The following is a 24,163-nucleotide window of genomic DNA, read 5'->3' as shown; positions in this document are numbered from 1 at the left end:
TTCGTTGCTCCTCTTTGTACCCATTCTATTTGTTCCACATTTACTAGTGACTTGTATAACGGAATAAATGTTTCTGATCCTAAATGTCTAAAAGTTCTTCTAATAATTGCGAACATGGAGTTTGCCTTCTTTACTTTTTCAGCTATGTATTTAACAACTTTTAACTCATTATCGACTATGACTCCTATATCCTTTTCCTAATTTGGCATTTCCAGTTTTTGATTTCCTAGCATGTATCTAATATGGTCCCCATGAGTCTTTTCCGATGTGCATGTGCTTACATTTTTGTGGGTGGAATTTTAGCAGCCATATCTTGCTCCAATCCTCTAATTTTTGAAAATCTTGTTGTAGTTTTGTTTTGTCGCTGTCCGTGTTTATGATTTTGAAAATTTTGGTGTCATCGGCGAATAGGAAAACGCTTAATTGGACTAAGTCCGGCAGATCGTTGATAAAGATGACGAACAGCAGCGGCCCAATTACTGACCCCTGAGGGATTCCTGATGTCACCTCTCCCCATTCCGAAGTTTCCTAGCCGATAAGAAATGTTCTATTCCACATCAGCATTTCCTCTCCTATTCCACATGATCTGCGTTTGTTTATTAACCTCTTGTGAGGGACAGTGTCAAATGCTTTTTGATAATACAGGTACACGCAGTCAATTTCTCCTCCTTTGTCCAAGGCCTCTGTCCATTCTTCTAGACACAAGTCATTTGTTTTCATATGCATTGTTATGTGGTCCCGTACTAGCCTTTCCATAGTTTTGCCTACTAATGAAGTTAGATTCACCGGCCTATAGTTTTCTGTCAGTGCCTTAAAATTTCACTTATCCTTGCTCTCTTCCATTCTGTTGGTACTTTGCACTCTTTTAATGTTTTGTTAAATATTATCGATATGGGTTTCGACACACTTGAGGCCAGTTGTTTCAGATACGTGAGATGTAGTTTGTCCATTCCTGGTGATTAACGGGAATGGGAGCAAAATTGACTATCTCACCCACATAATGCTCAACATACTGGCTGAAATTAGAGAAAAATATACACTCTACCATACCAACAACTTGGAAAAAGTAAATCAAATAAACTTACTACAGATCAAACTAGCTAGCGTCTGTGCGTTCTCTTTAATGGCGGAATAAATAAAACTTCGAGATTAGTTTCATAAAATCTCATTTGAAATGAAAACAAATTGAAGATACTTTTCATACCATATCTAATAAAACTGACATTTTTACAAGTTTGTATATAAAAATGTGGTGACTTAATCAAACGGTGACCGATATTGTATTCCCCATTCACAATATCATGACGTCATGTCGTTGTCCGTATTATGATGTCACTATCGATATGACTTCCGCGCGGCCGTCGCCAATGAAAAATGCTCCAAATTATTACACTGCATGTTTTGTACTGCAAATAGATATTACAGTATTACACGAGCGAATTCACTGGATAAAGGCAGCTTTTGTGATTAAATAATATTCGAACTTGATTGTGAGGTTTGATCTCAAAATAACTGCCATTGCATGAAAAAAATTCCATGTGTACTCTACTAGACTAGTCTAGACATTTTTCCTCAGAACGCATCATGGCAGTTGTTGGGTCAAATAACTTATAGATAATGCATTTTTAGAATGTAAACCCCCCAATAAGTCCGTGCAAAAAAACAAACAAAAAAAACAACAAACAAAACATGAAAAAAAAAACAACAGCAACATATATCTCGACCCGCTGATCATAGTTAATCAAAACTTGAAATTCATTAGACCAGGGGCATATATAGGCTAACTATGTACGTCCCTGATTAGACTCGATTTTCCTAAATTCGACAGCTTATTTAAGATAAATTTATCATAATCTAGAAGGTAGGACCTAATTTTAATATTGGTAGATTTTAATGATATTCTGTATGTGCCTTCTGTTACAGACAGGGCTGTCTGAGTTTTATCTTGGTTACCTTATTAGCTCGGGTAAGGGCACACGAGAAAGACCACATACCTTAACATGAAACATGCATCGAACTCTACATAAATAGACTTTAATATCAGCAGACAACACAGGAGCTGTTCGTAAGGAGCCTGAGAAATCAATATATTGTCGAACGAGAAAAAAAAGCAGAAGAAACACCGACTTCCGACATGACGTCATTTTCTATGGGGTGTCTTTTTGCTACACATGGTAAGTGTATTACTACGCTATAATACATTTTGAGAAATTTAACAACTTTGTCTTAATGAGATAAAAGCTGTCGACATATTATTTTCTACGATACTACCGTTATCTCTGAAAGTGAGATGTGTGTTGTGTCCCAACTGTAATATAAATAATTTAGCACTATTTTTGGCAGCGTAAGTATATCCGTTTTGTCATACAGCGGCTGCAACGACAAGAGGGTGTTTCTGCGTATATTTTTGACAGATAGAGGGATTTAGTGGATATTTTCAGCCCCCTGCGCAATTATACGTCACAAATTGAAAGATTTCTCTCTTGTCAACTGTGGTAAGACATACATGATCTTCAACCTTTCGTAACAACGCAGAAAATTGCCCAATGAATGGCACACTTACGATTTGACGTCAATGCAATGGCCGACATTTGATCTTCCTTGTTTACAAAGTTGCCTCGGTTCATTTGTTTTGTTTGTTTCGTTTTCAGTCATATAGTTATATGTCTTGATCGCGTCGTTTGATTATGAAATTATTATGTAGGTAAGAGACAAAAACATAAAAATTAAGTTTAAATCGTACTCCTGTCAGCCTAATTATGAGAATTTCGCTGTCCCGACCATGTTAAATTCAGCTGATTGTGACTCATCTAAATTGTGTTTTATGTAACCATTGTCTGTTAACATTATTTAAATAGTTTTAGCAGAACAAATAGTAATAATGCAGGTTCTCTAATACCCCTGAAATATGTACAATTTATCATAATAGTACCGCGGAGATGTTGATATTAGAAGACGCTTAAAGATAAAATTGGATTTTCTTCTCATTGTATGTTGACAATGTCATTGGAAACGAGATGCAGTTTTAGACCTTTAGATGGTTGGTATTAACGACCATGCTGATAAAAAGTGTTTTGTAGGGCCAATAGAATAGGATCTTGCATATCTAGAAATGGTCCCAGGGCTTTCTGGTGCCGTTAATGGGCCCCATTCCCAATAAGAATTATTTCGTTTTAAAGCCAAATTCCCAAAATTTGCAGTTTACTCCTGAAAAAATCTTTCCCAATTCACCAATGTTCTTCCCCAAAATGAGACAAAAAGGACCCTTCCCCAAACCAGCAAGAAAAAGCCCTGGGTCCAGTGCAAAACTGGTGATCATTGTAGCTTGTACTAGGAGCAGAAAGGAAGACTCTTACAAACTTGCTGAGGGATTCAAGTCTGGACCCACTTGCAGACCACGTTACCGTTTTCTTTTTTTATAATTTATTGGATATATTGTCATAACCAGATTTGTCTTCACAGAATTTGTTATAAGCAGTAATTAGATAAAACTATTCCAGGGGATCTCTGACCATATCAAAGTCTCACAAACTCTGACCATTATGTAAACAAACATTTACATTGATTGGGATTTTGAACTAATGGAGTATTTGGATATATATAACACATGATTATTGATCAGCAGTAGCCAAACTATTCAAAGCGTTTGGATATAACACATGATTATTGATTGACGGTGGCCAAATTTAACAAGTGTATCTTTTAACTTTATTTGAATTAATCATCCAACTGATCCAAAGGCATCAGAAAATACTGATTGGTGAGATTAATACATAGTCTGAAAGAGATGTATGTAAAAAATGAAATAAAGATTAATGGGTTATTTCCATTTTCTAATCAATCAAAGGATGACTGCTATGTGCAATACATACACATAATATAATGATTAGTTATCTCCTCCCCCAGCCCAGAGACAGTATTTTTATGGGAAGCAGAGCAAACCTAACACAAATAAGCGTCCATCACACAAGTAAAGGGAGTTGAAATTCATTGTCCAGAATTATCACGTGGCAAAAACGCCGTAACAAGCAATGCTAATAAATGCAGAATAGGAACATAAAAAGTGAATATAAGTGCGGTTACGGTTATCTGACGATATATCATGGTGCACATGCCCAGCATGGTTTGGTCAGCATTATTATTTTCCCACATCAAAAGGTATGCCCACAGTTTTCTGTGTGGTAATTAGTTGAACCCAAAACAAGCATGCAACGGAAGCACTTTCGTCAAGTGACTGTTTAGAATTTGGAAGAATCGTTTGCTTCATTTAAATCACATCTTTGGAAACATTTTGTGTTCTGTGTAACTGAAACAGGTGGTGTTAAATTCATTTCATTATTATTTACGAAATAAATGTATTGCGATATGTATTGTATCATGAGACAAGTATATCTACATACATATCATAAGGAAAGCATATTGTTGTAGCACTAGTCATGATCATCTCATCATCCTAAGTCTGTCCAACCACAATTTCATAATTTGATATCCAAAGAATACATGTGTTCTATTCCTTCACAATCAATAGCAATACACGATTATTACACTGAAGAACCTCATCCATTTGGGTCACAGATGTGATGGTAGCAGTCATAAATGAGAACTAACACCTTCCATTGTCGATATGAGTTTTTTTTCCTGTCAATCTATTGATGACTGCTACCTGCAATATAGACACATGATGATTATTTAATTTTAATGATACATATCACAAAGCAGTAGTTTGAAAATTATGTTGAACAAAACATAGAGGGAATAACTTATGAAGTCAAAGTAAGACTGCTATATACATGTATATAAACAGAGAAAATTCCTTTGATGTAATTATGGGTGGGTGCTAAAACAGGATTTGAGGACCTTCCTTTGTATTAATCTTTTTATGTTTAGTCCATGGTTTTTGAATGTGGTCTAGAGTCAGGGCCGCGGTGGCCGAGTGGTTAAAAGTGTCCCGACACTTTTAACACTAGCCCTCCACCTCTGGGTTGCGAGTTCGAAACCTACGTGGGGCAGTTGCCAGGTACTGACCGTAGGTCGGTGGTTTTTCTCCGGGTACTCCGGCTTTCCTCCACCTCCAAAACCTGGCACGTCCTTAAATGACCCTGGCTGTTAATTATATAATAGGACGTTAAACAAAAACAAACCAAACCAAGTCTAGAGTCCTCTTGTAACTCTTTTATGTAATCCTAGCTCGTCATACAGGAAAGGCATAAGTTTACTGTACTATTTATTTCTTAATGACACTGTATGCAAAATTATATTTCGATCTTTGTATTTTTCAGAAAAAAAGTGAACAACAAAGAATTCAGTGTGAACATCGACCTATAAGGAAAGCTTAGTTCCTGTCAGTTTCTGGTCCACCCAGGGCCAGTAGTATACAGTAACTATACTGAGAACTCCCACAGAACTCTGATATGGCCAACCGTGCTGGTGCACAGAGACCCAATGGGGCCACCCAGGGGAAAATTTGTCAATTCAAACTTGTTTTGCTCGGAGAATCCGCTGTGGGAAAATCAAGTTTGGTGTTACGATTTGTGAAGGGACAATTTCACGAGTATCAAGAAAGTACAATTGGAGGTAATTCCTTAAGTTCATCTCAATAATTTGGGATTCCAATCCAGTAAACTTTCATAATTCTTGTTTACCTGGTATATTTTATTAGCCAATGCAACCATCACCAGATAATGAGATAGAGAGTGTTGATAACATGTAATTTCAGCTAAAGAGTAGCCATCATCAGGTACTGGTTTTGAAGATGGCTACCCTATAGCCGAAACATGTAAACAGTGCTCTCTATTAAAAATCGGACCATCAGAAGAATCTATACTGTACATGTGTTAGAATTGGGCTTGCTGTTTTACGTACACATTAACTGGATTTTTGGTGTGACCACTTTTATACACCTGTATACATATACGTATCCATGGCAGGTTTGTCTGGATTGTTACGATTCACTACCTTCTTTGATTTGAAAGTATATTTACCCCACCATCAGATGATGATGGGCCATTCAAATCACCCTATGTCTTTTATCCATCATAACAATCCTTATCACTATTTTTTAAGAAATTCTTTAGACATCTCCCAAACTTCACATGTAAGTTCTCCTTGGCGACCTACACCTAGTTGTGTACATTTAATTTTGATTTTGATTTGGAAAACATCAAAACAAAATGGTTGACAGGTGGCCATCTTTGATTTTGACATCTGTTATTGATGCATTTCAGAATGTTTTCCTACATTTTCTCCGAGTTATAAAATGATTAAGAGGATGTGGGGAAAGAAGATAAGAATTAAAGAACATATCTTTCATAGGACTGATATAAAGATAATTCAGTGGTGGCCATGGGCACCAATATGCAAGATCCCTTGCTCTGGGATCGCTTGTTATATATATATACTTCATTACTTTCTTATTGCACACTTTGGATTGCCGGACTACTTTTCAATTTTTGACAGACAGATGAGAATTTACAATCAGTTATTATTATCAAAAGTAAATCTCCCATCCAACTGACTTCAGATTCAGGGCATCCAGTTGGATTAAAATCTCAACAGTCAGTGACTCTACCAATTTAACTAAATTGATGGTAAGAATTAAAATCCAGTGGAAATAATCAACATCTAGTGGTAATGATGATAAACCTGTGGTAATTATCATAAACCTGTGGTAATTATCACCAACCAGTGGAAATAATAAAAAACCGGTGGTAGGTTAAGCTGAAAGTGGAAGGAATTTCCACTTTGGCGAGAGAATTTCCACTTTTCTAATCCCTAGTGTCTCAGCTCTGAAATCCTGAGAGTCAAATCAAAATCCTGAGAGTCAAAATATGAAATTCTCAAACTTGACAGTTAATAGTTTCCAAATGTAAACTGATAAATGTTTAATTTTAAAAAATTATAATTAATTGAATAATATTCACAAGAATTGAGTTCATTTTACTTTATTTTTCAATATTTGTTTTTTATTAAATAAATAAAAGTATTTTAAAAATGTAAACTTTTTTTAAAATAAAGTACAATTAAAACTTCAATAGATTTTTCATTTAATTTAAATAACTGAAATTAATTTCTTGTAAACTTTTTAACAAATAAAACTGATATCACAGTTTTCTTGCTGAAGTTATGTTTAAATGCGTTACATTGGTTAAGTATATTTGTAAAACCATCTTTCTATTTCTTTTTTTTTTAATCTGCTCAGCCTCTAGAGGTTATTTTTGTATGCTAATCCTGTTTTCATATTTTCTGCCAAAATGTAACATGAATGATTTACGATTCCCACCCTGTCAAATGCACTGCAGAGGTCAGGTACATATATGTGTAAGGTTATTCAGGTTAACAACAAAATGGCTGCTGCTTGTACTATAATGTGTTGGCATGCTGCAAACTAGGCCTGCTTACGATCTCTTTCTTGTTATATATGTACATGATTGAAAGTTATCACAAACATATGTTACATTTATTTGTTGGGATGGGAATCTACTATAGCTTACTATTTCAATTATTAAAATGTAATTGCTCAGAACAAAGTGCAGATCAGCCACTACAGGTAGGTACGTATACAGTGGATACTTCACCTGTGCCCCAATTTGGCAATCAGCAGCGACAGTTGGATTAATTAGTCACAGTTGAGTGGCTCTTTTAATTGACTCCTAGGGGTGTCACTGACCATATAGCAAATATACTCTTTTGTTGAGCCTGGGTATTGGACAACACATACGTACAGACTAATTTAATTACAGTGGTGGTCAAAATGTGAAGCGTCAGATGTGATTGACGCACTACATGCAAAAGCCGTGCGTCAAATTAGATTTTGTTGCGTCATTGACCCAGAGTCTCGGGTTAATGGATGCCCGGCCTTAGATTATGTATATGATACAATTGAGTTGATGCACTAGTTGGTGTTGCTATGCCTAATCCATGCAACTGAGTTAGTCAGGAAACCCCACCATGGATAAAAGAGATCAGTCTGGGGATGGATATACATTACTTGTAGACTTGGATTAACTCCAGTCTTTACCTTTCCAAAACAAATCTATAGTCGTGTTAAGTAAATATTAATATATAGGTGTGCATAACAATTTGTAATTTTGACCTTCTTGCAATGTTATAGATATGCCATTCATAAAAATGCCTAAATTTAGTGTATGCCATTCACAAACGATGCCTGAATTTAATGCATACCTCACAAACGATGCATGAATTTAATATATATACCCATTCACAAACGATGCATGAATTTAATATATATACCCATTCACAAACGATGCAAGAATTTAATATATATACCCATTCACAAACGATGCATGGATTTAATATATATATCCATTCACAAACGATGCCTGAATTGAATACATATACCCATTCACAAACGATGCCTGAATTGAATACATATACCCATTCACAAACGATGCCTGAATTTAATATACTACCATTCACAAACGATGCATGAATTTCATATATATATGTATACATATGCATGTTGTGTATATAAAATACATAGTGATTCATATTGCTGTCTGCATGAGAGAAAATGATATAATGACTTTCTATATGCGACAGTGTACAGTTACTCATGTGTACCGAGTCACTTATTCACAAAATGTTACAGGTCAATACATACACAGTCAGACATTCATCTGACACTTCACATCGGAACAGATAATACATAGCTGTTGAAATTTTAGTCATTCTATAACTGGATTGCTAAAATAACATTTGATTATATCACTGAAAATATATTATCAATAGTACCACCTGGCACTATAGTAAATATAGCCTATATAATGATCATGAGGACTAAAAAAATGTCTGACTGCTAATTATATATATAACCCTAGGCTTGCTGACCCTAAATGTTTTGGCTACCCTGAAGGTTTTCCACCATTTTCAAGGAAGGACCATTAAAGTCAAGTTTCATTAGATTGTCTCTAAGGCTATATAAACAATGAAGCTTAACTTATATTTCGTAAAAAACTGTTTTAGAAATAAAAAGCTTTTCCTATCTACCTACCCAATTTTTTTCTGGCATGTGTAATTAGCTGAAACACATTATCTCTTTAGGACTATGTTCCATAAATGTTCAAAATATGTGAATATGTATTATTATACATGTAGTTATTTAGTTGAAATACTTTTAGTCTCAGGGCTAATTAGTAAACCATATATATATATATAGATGTAGTCGTTTTAGGAAGTCAATTAAATTACAAAGGTCAAAACGTTAACCAAACAGACATGCATGCCTTATTTGCAAACACAAGATCATCAAAACTAATTCTGGCGAGCCAGAAACATACTCTTGAATGTCAAGTTAAGAACAGAGTACAAGCCTGGAAGTTCATTTTGTGAAGTTAACAGTTTCTTATTGAAGCCTTTTGACACTTTTTAAACAGTGTTTTTCTTGGTAAATTGGGAAATTGCCATATTGGTGAAGTGGGGACTGTACTACTTAAACAAGAAATTGGGAAAAAGATTTGTGGGGTTACATATGATAGAAATTTTAGATTTGGGATTATGTATATATTTTATGAGGACAATAATTGAAGCTTTATTATATAATCAATTTTCAAAGAAAGATTGGGAATTTTGATTCTGAAATTGGGAAAAAATTCTACCTTTAATTTTTCGTTATGAATGGGGTCGACATTCGGCACACAACAGAGAAAACACTGGACAAAGGTATACAACACACAAAAAATGCAAGTTTACATACATTTGAATGTATACAGTGTAAATTGAGAACAGACTTGTAGGCCAAGTTTCACTGAATATAATTAACTTCTGTTGCAGCTGCATTTCTAACACAGACAGTGTGTTTAGATGACACAACAGTGAAGTTTGAAATCTGGGACACAGCCGGCCAGGAGCGCTATCACAGTTTGGCACCCATGTATTACAGAGGAGCACAGGCTGCTATTGTTGTGTATGATATAACAAACCAAGTAAGCTATAAAGCTGTAAAACTCCATAGGTTAAAATACTGTCAAAGATATTTTTGGAATATCCATGAAATTACATCATGTTATAGCTATAGGTTGGTGCTGGTGTAAAAAGTCTAATGTTATTGTATGATATTTCAAACCAAGTAAGATTTGGCCATAAAGCATAACTGTAATCAAGTAAGATTTGGCCATATAGCATAACTGTAATAAATCTAGATGCTAATCATAATGGTGGGTCGATGATCGAAAATAATAAAAAAAAAAACCGGGAAGTCTTGAAAAAAAAATCATCAATTAATCGGTTGCTAAACATGTTTTGTAAGTCTTCCGCTTGGCATATTTTTAGCCCACCATCATCAGATGGTGGGCTATTCAAATCGCCCTGCGTCCGTGGTCCGTGGTCCGTCCCTCCGTCCGTCCGTAAACAATTCTTGTTATCGCTATTTCTGAGAAAGTGCTGATGGGATCTTTCTCAAATTTCATATGTAGGTTCCCCTTGGTGCCTAGTTGTGCATATTGCATTTTGGGACCGATCGGAAAACAACATGGCCGACAGGCAGCCATCTTGGATTTTGACAATTGAAGTTTGTTATCTCTATTTCTGAGAAAGTATTGAAGGGATCTTTCTCAAAGTTCATATGTAGGTTCCCCTTGGTGCCTAGTTGTGCATATTGCATTTTGGGACCAATCGGAAAACAACATGGCCGACAGGCAGCCATCTTGGATTTTGTCAATTGAAGTTTGTTATCTCTATTTCTGAGAAAGTATTGAAGGGATCTTTCTCAAATTTCATATGTAGGTTCCCCTTGGTGCCTAGTTATGCATATTGCATTTTGGGACCGATCAGAAAACAACATGGCCGATAGGCAGCCATCTTGGATTTTGACAATTGAAGTTTGTTATCTCTATTTCTGAGAAAGTATTGAAGGGATCTTTCTCAAATTTCATATGTAGGTTCCTCTTGGTGCCTAGATATGCATATTGCATTTTGGGACCGATCAGAAAACAACATGGCCGACAGGCAGCCATCTTGGATTTTGACAATTGGAGTTTGTTATCGCTATTTCTGAGGAAGTACTGAAGGGATCTTTCTCAAATTTCATATGTAGGTTCCCTTTGGTGCCTAGTTATGCATATTGCATTTTGGGATCAATCGGAAAACAAAATGGCCGACAGGCAGCCATCTTGGATTTTGACAATTGAAGTTTGTTATCCCTATTTCTGTGAAAGTACTGAAGGGATCTTTCTCAAATTTCATATGCAGGTTCCTCTTTGTGCCTAGTTATGCATATTGCATTTTGAGACTAATCAGAAAACAACATGGCTGACAGGCAGCCATCTTGGATTCTGACAATTAAAGTTTGTTATCGCTATTTCTGTGAAAGTAATGAAGGGATCTTTCTGAAATTTCATATGCAGGTTCCCCTCAGTGCTTAGTTATGCATATTGCATTTTGAGACCAATCGGAAAACAACATTGCTGACAGGCAGCCATCTTGGATTTTGACAATTAAAATTTGTTATCGCTATTTCTCAGAAAGTAATGAAGGGATCTTTCTGAAATTTCATATGCAGGTTCCCCCTCAGTGCCTAGTTATGCATATTGCATTTTGAGACCAATCAGAAAACAACATGGCTGACAGGCAGCCATCTTGGATTTTGACAATTGAAGTTTGTTATCGCTATTTCTCAGAAAGTAATGAAGGGATCTTTCTAAAATTTCATATGCATGTTCCCGTCGGTGCCTAGTTATGCATATTGCATTTTGAGACTAATCAGAAAACAACATGGCCGACAGGCAGCCATTTCGGATTTTGACAATTGAAGTTTGTTATCGCTATTTCTGTGAAAGTACTGAAGGGATCTTTTTCAAATTTCATATGTAGGTTCCCCTCAGTGCCTAGTTTTGCATATTGGGACCAATACGAAAACAACATGGCCGACAGACAGCCATTATAGCTAAATCTTAAATTCTGTATATAGGTTCCCCTTGTTTGAAAAGTACTAGAGGGCTGTTTCTGAATTTACACAGATAAGTAAGACTTAGAGGAAGGGAAAAGTAGGGAAAAGATCAATCTGACATGGAACCTATAAAGATCATTCAATGGTGGGCGCCAAGATCCCTCTGGGATCTCTTGTTGTGTAAAAAACTGTTTTAGAAATAAAAAGATTTTCCTATCTACCTACCCAATTTTTTTCTGGCATGTGTAATTAGCTGAAACACATATTATCTCTTAAGGACTATAGCTATGTTCCATAAATGTTCAAAATATGTGAATATGTATTATTATACATGTAGTTATTTAGTTGAAATACTTTTAGTCTCAGGGCTAATTAGTAAACCATATACATATATAGATGTAGTCGTTTTAGAAAGTCAATTAAATTACAAAGGTCAAAACGTTTACCAAACAGACATGCATGCCTTATTTGCAAACACAAGAATCAAAACTAATTCTGGCAAGCCAGAAACATACTCTTGAAGGTCAAGTTAAGAACAGAGTACAAGCCTGGAAGTTCATTTTGTGAAGTTAACAGTTTCTTATTGAAGCCTTTTGACACTTTTTAAACAGTGTTTTTCTTGGTAAATTGGGAAATTGCCATATTGGTGAAGTGGGGAAATGACTGTACTGCTTAAACGAGAAATGGGGAAAAAGATTTGTGGGGTTACATATGATAGAAATTTTAGATTTGGGATTATGTATATATTTTATGAGGACAATAATTGAAGCTTTATTATATAATCAATTTTCAAAAAAAGATTGGGAATTTCGGTTCTGAAATTGGGAAAAAATTCTACCTTTGATTTTTCGTTATGAATGGGGTCGACATTTGGCACACAACAGAGAAAACACTGGACAAAGGCATACAACACACAAAAAATGCAAGTTTACATACATTTGAATGTATACAGTGTAAATTGAAATAGACTTGTAGGCCAAGTTTCACTGAATATAATTAACTTCTGTTGCAGCTGCATTTCTAACACAGACAGTGTGTTTAGATGACACAACAGTGAAGTTTGAAATCTGGGACACAGCCGGCCAGGAGCGCTATCACAGTTTGGCACCCATGTATTACAGAGGAGCACAGGCTGCCATTGTTGTGTATGATATAACAAACCAAGTAAGCTATAAAGCTGTAAAACTCCATAGGTTAAAATACTGTCAAAGACATTTTTGGAATATCCATGAAATTACATCATGTTATAGCTATAGGTTGGTGCTGGTGTAAAAAGTCTTATGTTATTGTATGATATTTCAAACCAAGTAAGATTTGGCCATAAAGCATAACTGTAATCAAGTAAGATTTGGCCATATAGCATAACTGTAATAAATCTAGATGCTAATTATAATGGTGGGTCGATGATCGAAAATAATTAAAAAAAAATACCAGGAAGTCTTGAAAAAAAAATCATCAATTAATCGGTTGCTAAACATGTTTGTAAATCTTCCGCTTGGCATATTTTTGTGATGTTACAGAACAATGACTTGAGAGATTTGATTATATTAACAACCTTTAAATGCTTTGCTTTGTTCAGTATTAAAAAAAATTGATAATAAAGGCCAAGGTAATAAATGTACTTGAGATGTACATAAGTTTTCTACAAATGGGCAATTCTGTGCTAAATTTAAAAAACTGATTCTAATTGATCAATTTCAAGTTTCCAATTTATCGATTCTGGAAGTGAAACTGATTCCAATCATTTCTAGGTGCGAGTACTCATGGGATTTTGATGGGACTTACAGAATTTCTGGGATTATTAATTGGGACTGATGGCTCTAGCAATACAGTTGAAAAGGACTCATGCGTGATGAGTTGTGGATCACTGAGCATATATTCTGTGTTATTGTTTATCTGTTATTTAATATGTGATACTTTTAGAAAGAAAATATTACAATATATCTATCAAAACACACACACACACACCACACACACACACACACACACACAACACACTTGTTCAGCTGTTCAGATTCAGATATCCATTATTTCTTGGTATTTATTCATTTACAGGACACATTTGGAAGAGCAAAGACCTGGGTGAAAGAACTACAAAGACAAGCCAGTCCGAATATTGTGATAGCTCTTGCTGGCAATAAGTCTGATCTCTCAAATAAACGAATGGTTGAATATGAGGTAAAACCTGTAGCTTTATTTTTTTGTTTTTTTTTGTCGGTTTTTTTTCAAGGTTCATACAATCTCGAAAGAAATCCTGTTTATCGACTTGAAAATGCATAGAAGATGGATTATTTTGGGCCTTGAATTTCAATGTTCAATATATACTAGATTTGTTTGTAACAAAATAATTTCCGTTGAGTTATCATTTGAAAATCTGATTGAAATATTTAATATGAACTTTTGGCAGAATTCTTTTTTAAAAAGTCGAAGATTTGTGATGGATTTAGCGAAAATGTGAGAATATAATTTCAATCACACAATACAGGCCCTAGGGTAAACCTCTAATATAATTCCATTCAACAGAAAATGAATCAACACATTCAATCTATCTGTATCTGATCTGTAAAAGTACCCGCCATGTTTTGGAAACATCCTTCATAAGATGGAAATTTCGTCATGAATCTCCATCTGTGATGTTTTTGATGTAATACCTGTGTACTCCATAACTCAGAAGTCTAAATATCGACTGTGATAATATGATTTCCATGGACTCAGAAGTCCAAACATCGACTGTGATAATATGATTTCCATGGACTCAGAAGTCCAAACATCGACTGTGATCATATGATTTCCATGGACTCAGAAGTCCAAACATCGACTGTGATAATATGATTTCCATAACTCAGAAGTCCAAACATCGACTGTGATAATATGATTTCCATGGACTCAGAAGTCCAAACATCGACTGTGATAATATGATTTCCATAACTCAGAAGTCCAAACATCGACTGTGATAATATGATTTCCATGGACTCAGAAGTCCAAACGTCGACTGTGATAATATGATCTGTAATTCATATTTCAGGAAGCCCAAGCGTATGCAGAAGAAAACAGTTTGCTGTTCATGGAGACATCTGCTAAGACTGCCATGAATGTGAATGATATTTTTTTGGCGATAGGTAAGTGAAATGCAAAAGGTCAAATTACATTGAAATTGTTACTATAAATTAAAATTAATGCTTGGGGTTTCTTTTTGACTCTAAAGGTCAATAATTGCAAGGTCATTATAAATAGAAAATACATTTCCTGAAAATAACTTAAAGTTCAGATGAACCAGTTGAAGCTCAAATTTCACAAACTGCTTTCTTAATGGGAGTGCTTGCTATTGCTTGGGATTTCTTTTTGAATCAAAAGATCAAGGTCACTGTGACTTACTGTAAATAGAAAATTGGTTTCTGGACAAATACTCCGGGTGAAGGGGACCAATCAATCTCTACTTCACTCACTGCTTCCCTTTACAACTGATTGTTTTGGAAATCTTTTCAGATGAAAATTAAATGACATTGAACCAATTGGGGGATTTGCATAATCTAGCGATCCCTCGTACTGCATAATGGGCCATAAGTTCTTAACATATTTCATTACAGCCAAGAAATTACCGAAAAATGAAGGCGGCGGAGCAGCACAACCACGTCAACAAGGCATGAAGATTAATAATAGCGAAACGAGTCAAACGTCAGAAGGTGGATGCTGCAAGTAACGAGCAATGTGATTGGACAATGCAATGGGACTAGACATGTGGTCCAGTGGAATAATGGACTCCTTACGGGCTTTTTATTGAAGAATTATATTACAAAATCAGATGAAGCTAAATGTGACCAAGGCAAGATATCTGTAGCAGGGCCTGTCTGTGCCATGCTACGTGTTCAGGATTTTAAAGGTTGTCGCGTTGTATCTATAGGGCAACAGATTGGCTCGAGGTCTATATCTTTGAAGATAGCAGGTTTCATCACATATTATGAACCTTAAATTACTTTTAACATATATGAAGGTCTATGGTTATCAACATGAAAATTCAAACAAATTATGAGAAGATATCACATTTTGGGTCTAGGTTTGCTTTGAGGATTCATTTATTTAATGCCATGAGAGATTTCAAGGAAACTCAATGCAAATTGTGACATTTAATTTCAAAGATGGAAAAGATTTGGTGTCTTTTTATTGGGAGTTTTTCTTAAATAGAATCAAATTTTTTTATGCATATGTGAAGTTTCTTTTCTGCATTAATGGCTATAATATTGAAGACCTACTCAGTAGAAAATAGTTGGTTTTATGTCAGGATGTTGTTTATGAAGATATTTTTGCCGGCAGTTCTTTGTTGTTGATATTTTCATCTCCAATTTTTTTAAATTTTTTTTTCATATTAAAGAAAAAATTACGCTGCTAAGGCCTACATATATTGAAGTTTAAGAAAGTCTCGGTAACTTGCATGAACTACCAAAATCAAATCTTGAAATGCTTACTTTGACTTTTGACTGAATTGATAGTGTCAATACTAACTACTTAATTTAAGGTAGAACAACCTACAACTGGTTTTGAGAACTCCTGTATTACATTAAAGGTTACTGATTTAACAAAAGCTTGCTGAACATATCAAGAGTAATAAAAGGAAAAAAGAGATATTTCATTTCCAATATTTCAGGAAATTCTGATGTCCAATTGAAGTGTAAGCAGATATGTTACATTGTTATCGGTTTTTGATGAGCGAGTACCAGGATTTTAAATCATTAAGCATACTTTGTGATGACACTTAACATGGTGATGGTGATGTTTAGATGTAACTTAGAATTCAATATCAATTTCACAGGAAAATATTGAAGGAAAAACAGTAGGGTTCAGGAAAAAATGTATCGGGATATCTCATACAATATTTGATTAAAAGATGTAAAGGCCAAGTTGAAGCTAGTACAGATAAAAAAAATATCTGTTCCACATGAAAATTTTGCTATTCTGAACTGCGATTTAGTTGGTACTGTCATATTTGCAAGCTTTAGATAGACATAAGTTGGAGATTGAATTCCTCAATGAAGAATGGCCTGCAGAATGTCTTCACAGATAACAGACAGGGCGAGATGTCCTCACCTGTATAAAACAGTAATTCAATGTATGTGATATAGATGTGACCACACCTAGAACAAAGGTCATGGATGTGACCACTAACTTAGCATATGTAGATAGGTTTTTACTGTTGTGTTTCGACCTATTTATTTCTACAAGAACACTTGTACAGCTGATCATGTATATGTTAAGATACATACATTGCACTTTATATAGTGCATTTGTCGGTCTGTCAAATACAACACGTCGCACGGATTGCAGAGCGATCGTCAGTTTATGTATCTATTTATAATTTGCAACATATAGCACTTGATGAGTGTGCGATCGTGGGTCTATGTATCTATAAATAAACTACAGGCATTGATTAAAGTGCAAATGTGAGTCACCTTGTTAATACCTAGACCCTGGGTAGAGGAGACCGAGAAGGGGGTAGGGTGTTGTATGGATGAAACACAAGATGTTTTCAAACTTTGTTTCTCACATGTGCTGTATTGTTTTTTCTTGTTTGTGCTTCTAATAGTGTAAACATTTTTTGAAAGTGAGAAACATTTATGTGTATTTGTTCACAAAATAGTTGTAGAAGGATGTACTTTTCCTGGGACCCTGTTTTGACAATAAAAAATATAGACTTGTCAAGTCCTGAAATACTGTGCACCAATTGTTTTCGGGAGAACAACTGTATTCATAAAAGTAGTTGAGTGAGTTATGCAAGAGATAAATGTGTGTGTTTACAGTGAGCTTGTATGAGAGGTTTGTAAATTGTGTATATTCGGGAATGTATAGTAAAAACACATCTAATTGGTTTAGCTATATTGACTGTAACATAATATATTTATAACCATTCAAGTAGGATTAGTCCTTTTTATGGAGTTACCTCCCCTCGAATAGTACTGTCATTCACAAATCCAGACTAAAATGAGTGTATTACACTGTTCTCAAAATTTCTCTGTCAGGTTTGGCCAACAGCAGTACATTGTCGAAAATGCATGCGTAGTTATCTCTTCACGAATGTTTCCCTTGTGAAAATGATTAACAGTCTGCTTTGTAATTATGTATGAATCATAATTCTGCCGTAAAATCTTAATTTCTGGTGTACCCGATTTAAAAAAACAACAACTTAATTTTCAATTTATTTATTCAGGAAAAAGGATTTGCTGCATTTTGTTTGATTTCTTTGGTATTTTTCAGATGAAAAATAATCTGCTATTGTGCATGTATCATTGATGTGCATTTATGAGAACAAATAAATGTTTTCATGCCAACTTGTAAATCCTGGAGAGGCAACTGCTATGCTTCTGTTATAGAACTGTTTTTTCATGTAAAATCATTGTCCATGAATTCACCATTAGACCAGAAAGATTGTAATTATTCACATATCATCTCGTTCTCATGATTTTTTCCTGACGAGAAGTTCAAATGTTCAAATTTTTCTCAAACATGGGTTATTATGATTTCTGAACTTGTACAAGCCTGTATGAAAATTGGAATGAACCCAGTCATATTGTTCTTAGATAATATGACATTTTACAGAGCTTTTTTGTGGTTCACGAATGAAATAGATTTTTCTTTATACGACATATACCTATGGCTTTGTGTATGAAAAATCTCTTTACAAAAAGAAAAGCCTTGCTTACTTTTGTATTGGCTTATACATGGTAAAAAGTGCCATTATGAATCCCATTTTAAAATCAATATTGGTTCAATTTTCTGGGTGATAACAAGATTTCATTGCATGTACAAAATTAAAAAAAAATTCCATTCAATGGTTAAAATTTTCTGGGCAAGAGCAAGATTCCATTGCATGTACAAAAAATTTAAAATTTGTTCCATGCACACAAACTTCAATAAAACAAGGGGAGATAATCTTCTTTACTGATGTACATACAAAAACTAAGTCAACATTAAACTTATTATTATGGCTTCTATACATAGTGTACACATTAACTGTCATTGTATTTGTAAAAATACAGGTAGAATTTGTAAAGAGTTACTATAAAGATACATTGATAAAAACACTTAAAATCATTCGTTGTTGTTAATTATCTGGTAAAGTTTTTACAAAACTATGCTGGTATGTCACCTTTTTCTCCCAATGTTTGTGATAATGCTGTGTATGACGTTATGTTCCATAGAGAAATTATCATGATACAAATAATACTGAAATAAAAAAAATCTAAATTAAAACTATTCTTGACTTCAAAATATAATCCTTTTATAATGGCTTGTATTAATACTGTGAAGCAAATACTTTGCTACTAGATGTCAACTTACACACTAGATTTTCACGAAGACATCATCTGAGACATGGTCCTGTCAAAAGATTTCTGTAGGAATGCCTTTGAACCGGACCAACTGAAAAGCTAAATATCAAACAATGAGGATCTAGACACAGTTTATATAGCAATTTACCTACTCCTATTACATAAGAGGCCGCTGGTCGGCTCTTTTTCTATCTGGTATGATTTTGCCGAGTCAAACCATTGTTAGTTGGATTTATCACCACGTGAACAGCCAGGATGATTTTGTGGTGGAATCTTTTGTAGTATCTGGTGGCTACTTTAATACACAACATCCAGAGCAGTTTGGGTAAAGTATCCAGAGACAACAACAGCAAAGGATGGTGATGTTCTTGGCTTTCGTGAGCAATTAAGCATCATTGCATGGAGTTGGAAATTAGCACTTGTCTCGGATCTTATCATCTATATAATTAGATGTTTGGTACAACACGAGAGGATTTGGCATGAAAACTGGTCAGACGAGTCACATGTCTAAAAGTCCAGCGATCTGATGTTGTGGTGTGGCATTTGTTGTATATCCATTGCTAGCTTTTCCCTTAAAGAGGCACAGGATCATGATGTTGGCCCTGTAGCATCTGGGATGAATGTCTATCAATTTTTTTCAGATGAACGACCTTGACTTGACTTACTCTCAAGGTCACAGGAGTCAAATATTTTACAATTTTTAAACTATTTCTCATTAACCAAAATGCACAGTAATGATGCAATGCTATCTTTCCAGTAGCATTCTCAGATAAAGGGCTACCAAATTTGTTCAAATAAATGACTTTTACCTACTCTCAAGGTCACAGGAGTCAAATGTGTTGAACGACTAATACTCATTAACCCAGAAGCCTACGGGTCATGCTCTTGGGCCATTAACGTGCTGGGATTAATGACCTTGACCTACTTTCAAGGTTACATCGGTCTAAATGTTTAAAGCCTTTATTAAAAACAATACACATATCTGTACATCAGGGCCGTTTTTCGTTTATCACGGTCCAACCGGTGGGATCAGAGTTGTCCGTTTATGACATAAGGACGGACTTGGCGAGATTTTGTTGTTTTCAAACGAGCCTTGACAAAGACTTTCAATGTCTGCATTACCATCTGCAGGCCCGTCAAGATATATGCCTGAAATGTATCAATAAAAAACAGACGAATTGGTTTGTGCACATAAACAACACAGGCCCCAGAACTCGTTTGACCGTTTAGGACATTTGGTGTGGCAGTTATGTCCCTTTCCCTACGTATGTAGACAAAATCTGATCCACGCTGAAGATGGATTTGAGATGAACATATATTTTTGATTCAACTGTTTATATGGCCGTTATGCTTGTAAACAGAATTTTGACCGGTTACTCTTTTCAACAGTTTTCAAACTGTTGGAAATCTTGTGTAGTCAGAATGCAGCTGTGCAAGTTTCAGTTTGATGAGCTGGATAGAGTTGGTATCAATTAATTCTATCTCTGAGCTCTTTGCTCGAGGATTATTTTTTTTGTGTTATAATAATATAATGTCGTCAGCTAGAAAATAAACTCGATCGAGCTCTTCGCTCAGTAACGAGATCATTTTTGTGGCTGTTACTTTCATCGATGGAAATTACTCGACATTGTCTTTACAATACTGGACACTGACATATAATATATATCCAACTAGTCTCTAGCTGGGTTCGGGGTTAGAGAGAATATAGGGATCATTTCAGCCCACCAACTGAAAGTCGGTTGTTCAAATCACTCTTCTTACTGGTTTGTAATCCGCCCGTTTCTATTCCCCGACTGTCGAGGAGACCTCGTAGATCTTTCTTAGATAAAACGAAAAAGGGTACTTCGGTCCCTACTTGTTCAATTATTAAAAAAAAATGGCCAACAGTCGAACATCTATGGTCATCTTGGAATTTTAATGTTTAAATGTTTTATTGCTAATCGCTATTTCAAATCCATGTTCATAATGTATTGTTATTATAATGTGTCTAGATCAGATAAGCAAACTATTAGATAAGAGGCCATTTTGGATATTTGTCAAGAGGTACTGCGTACATTTTTCACATTTAATAGGTACTTTCCACTAGTTGCTATAGTAATGCTTTTTTTTTTAAATTTCTAGACTGATTATGAAAAAAATGCAGATGGCCATCATGGATTTTGTCACATTGTTGCCGAATTAAACGAAAATAATGAAGTCCACCGGCTGCAGTGTCTACCAACAGACTGGTTACCAGCCCCGAAGATTTTGAAAACGAGACACTTTCCAAAACAAACACGATATCATTTATTTATTTATTATATATTTATTTATCTTGTTTTCTCCCTTGTCTTTAAAATATGTCCTCTCACCTTTTTGTCATTACTTTGCACCTATAATTGTTTGTATTCTTATTTGTTCATGTAACTCTTCATTTATGGAGGAAATAAAGATATGAATGAATGACACAATAAATTAAGACCTATGTATCACTGTCGCATATACATTAAATTGGTACGCGCCAATACGCATGAGCGGGTATCAGTTGAGACTGATCGTATGATGTTTATATTTAGTCATATATGTCATTTACCATACTAAATTTAACACCGTCAAAATATTTTCGGAGAACCTCCGTAAGGTAGCACACTACAGTAGGACAGGCTGGCTATGGCGATTTTTTTTGTTAAGCAAATAACTCCTGTATTATGATATGCATAAAAATGAAAAAAATAAATGTACACTATAATTGGTATATTCAGTATGAAGTAGTACAAACAGGCTTCATTCACATTTGTTAAAACAAAAATTAATAAATTGGTTCCGGATTTTCCGAAAGTGGGTTTACACAGGAAATTCAGTTTTGCGGCTTTGCCTACAGCGAAAAATGGAAGCCCACCGAAAAGGTAAGATAGCAGAAAAACTTAATTTACAACATATGTCAAAACAAGATTAATTCTGTCTTTGGGATGGGGATATTTAATTTCAAATAGGTTTCAGAAAAAAAATTGTGTAGAGAATTGTCATTTTTGGTCAAATATCATAATATTTTGCAGTTTTTGAGCATTTTTTTAGCTGTTACCAAGGTATTCACAGCTCTAAAAATCACAGAAAATATAAGTTTACTTATCCTTCAGTGCTGTATTAAAATTGAAAATGTTGTACAGATTACAAATATATATATACTTTATTAGAGGTAATATGTAGGGTTAACTGGCAATGTTTACATATCTAAAACATGTGCCATGTTTTTCAGAATTGGGCATTTTTACTTAACTCTGCTACCTAAACATTACGCTACTGAGAATGAAATGATTTTCAGTTGTCGATTGTCCAATTAGGGCAGCTAGGATTATGAATAGTGATTTAGATAAAAATGGTTAGTGGATTTAAATCCAAAAAAAAAACAAAAAAACCCAGAGAGTATGATGATTAATAGGAAAAATACCGATCTGAATCATCCTGTTCTACAAATGAATTCTGGATACATATTAAACGTATCATTTCACAAATACCTTGGTGTAACATTCTCGGAAAATGGTAATTTGTTAGATCATGTTAATTATATCATAAGTAAAGCTTTTAGCAAATTAGATATATTTCGGTCACTTGAATTCAAATTAGATAGACGTTCTTTATAGAATACATAAATGTATATATTTTTCGTGTATTTGCCATATTTTAGAGTATGATGTCGTCTGGGATTGTATCTCATACAAATATGTACAAAAGCACGAAAGTGTAAATTTAGAAGCCGCCAGAATAGTTCCTGGTGCTGATTTAACTACTATTGAAAAACTATTTGTTATAGTTGAAAGTTATGTAAAGCGGTCTAGTGTATCACTTGTGCTGTCCTTGCCGGAAAATATCCCCCACTTGATCTGACATACAACTAATTAGAACGAATATTCATTCCCTGCCTACACTGCTCTCTGAGGACCATCTGTCAGAAATTGTCCGTCCGTCGTCCAGAGCTACGTTATCGCAGGTAACAACTAATATAATGATGATATATGTGTGTGTGTGATTGGGTATAAATATGTGAGTCAAATGTATTATATATGTGTGTGTTAGTTTGTGTACTACTTAAATAATGTACGTCTTGTGATTAATATGTTGTTAACTATCATGCATCTAGTATTTTTCCTTTGGTTCATTTAATACCATGACCCCCCCCCCCCTCCCCCCTCCTCACTCTTCTTCTTTCCCCTGTACTAAACCAATAATAGTGTACATACTTATTAATTTCTATAGCCATCTTATGATGTATACATACGTGTAATAATATTATTAGAAACGGGCGTTTATAATGTTCTTGGAACTTGGGGCCTATCCTTTTGCTGTTATTGGCAATAAAATACATGTATGTTTAAACTAAACTATTGAAAAATTGTCTATAGCATCGGGTGATCGATGGAGTTAAATAGGTATCAACTGATTGCTGTCAATCTAATTTGTCCCAGTATTTAGTTAATCACCCGATAAAATCGACAAAAGCAAGATCAAATCCGTAAGATATATATCTGATATATATTTTATCGGATATCTTGTTTGTAACAGACCGCATGATTAATTAAATATCATATATTATCTTTGACAGTTTTTAAGATATGCTATATATTATTTATTCATATGATACAATGTATAAACTATTTCAAATAAAATGACGTATTTGAACAAAAACTAAATCTATTGTAAAATACACCGTGTATACAAAGTATGCATTGAGAATTTGACGAGTATCCAGGATTTTACATATCTTAGTAAGATGCGTAATTGTTAAAAAAAGATACATGTCTCGACATTGATCTGACATCTTCGCTTGCAACGTGTGTCGGTAGTTAAACATAATTATGACAAATGACTTACTAAGTCGCACGCGGTGTCCAGTAATGTTTAAACATAGCGTAGATTTAGAATACGTTTTGAGACGACCCCTAGGAAATGCTTCATATAACGCGAC

At 34.7% G+C, this 24,163-nt stretch overlaps 1 protein-coding gene across 1 annotated transcript; it reads left to right on the top strand.

Annotated features, from left to right (window-relative positions):
* The first annotated feature begins 2,349 nt into the window (after positions 1 to 2,349).
* Positions 2,350 to 19,147, top strand: LOC117317823 (ras-related protein Rab-5C-like). Its single transcript, XM_033872768.1, has 6 exons — positions 2,350 to 2,495; positions 5,280 to 5,574; positions 9,790 to 9,941; positions 13,958 to 14,080; positions 14,928 to 15,021; positions 15,490 to 19,147. The coding sequence occupies exons 2-6, from the start codon at positions 5,412 to 5,414 to the stop codon at positions 15,600 to 15,602; spliced, it is 645 nt and encodes a 214-aa protein (XP_033728659.1). The 5' UTR covers positions 2,350 to 2,495; positions 5,280 to 5,411; the 3' UTR covers positions 15,603 to 19,147.
* The last annotated feature ends 5,016 nt before the right edge of the window (positions 19,148 to 24,163 follow it).

Source organism: Pecten maximus, chromosome 19 (genome assembly GCF_902652985.1).
Source record: "Pecten maximus chromosome 19, xPecMax1.1, whole genome shotgun sequence".
Classification (NCBI taxonomy): domain Eukaryota; kingdom Metazoa; phylum Mollusca; class Bivalvia; order Pectinida; family Pectinidae; genus Pecten; species Pecten maximus.
Note: the sequence above shows the minus strand (reverse complement) of the source record. Positions and strands in the feature narration are given on the sequence as shown.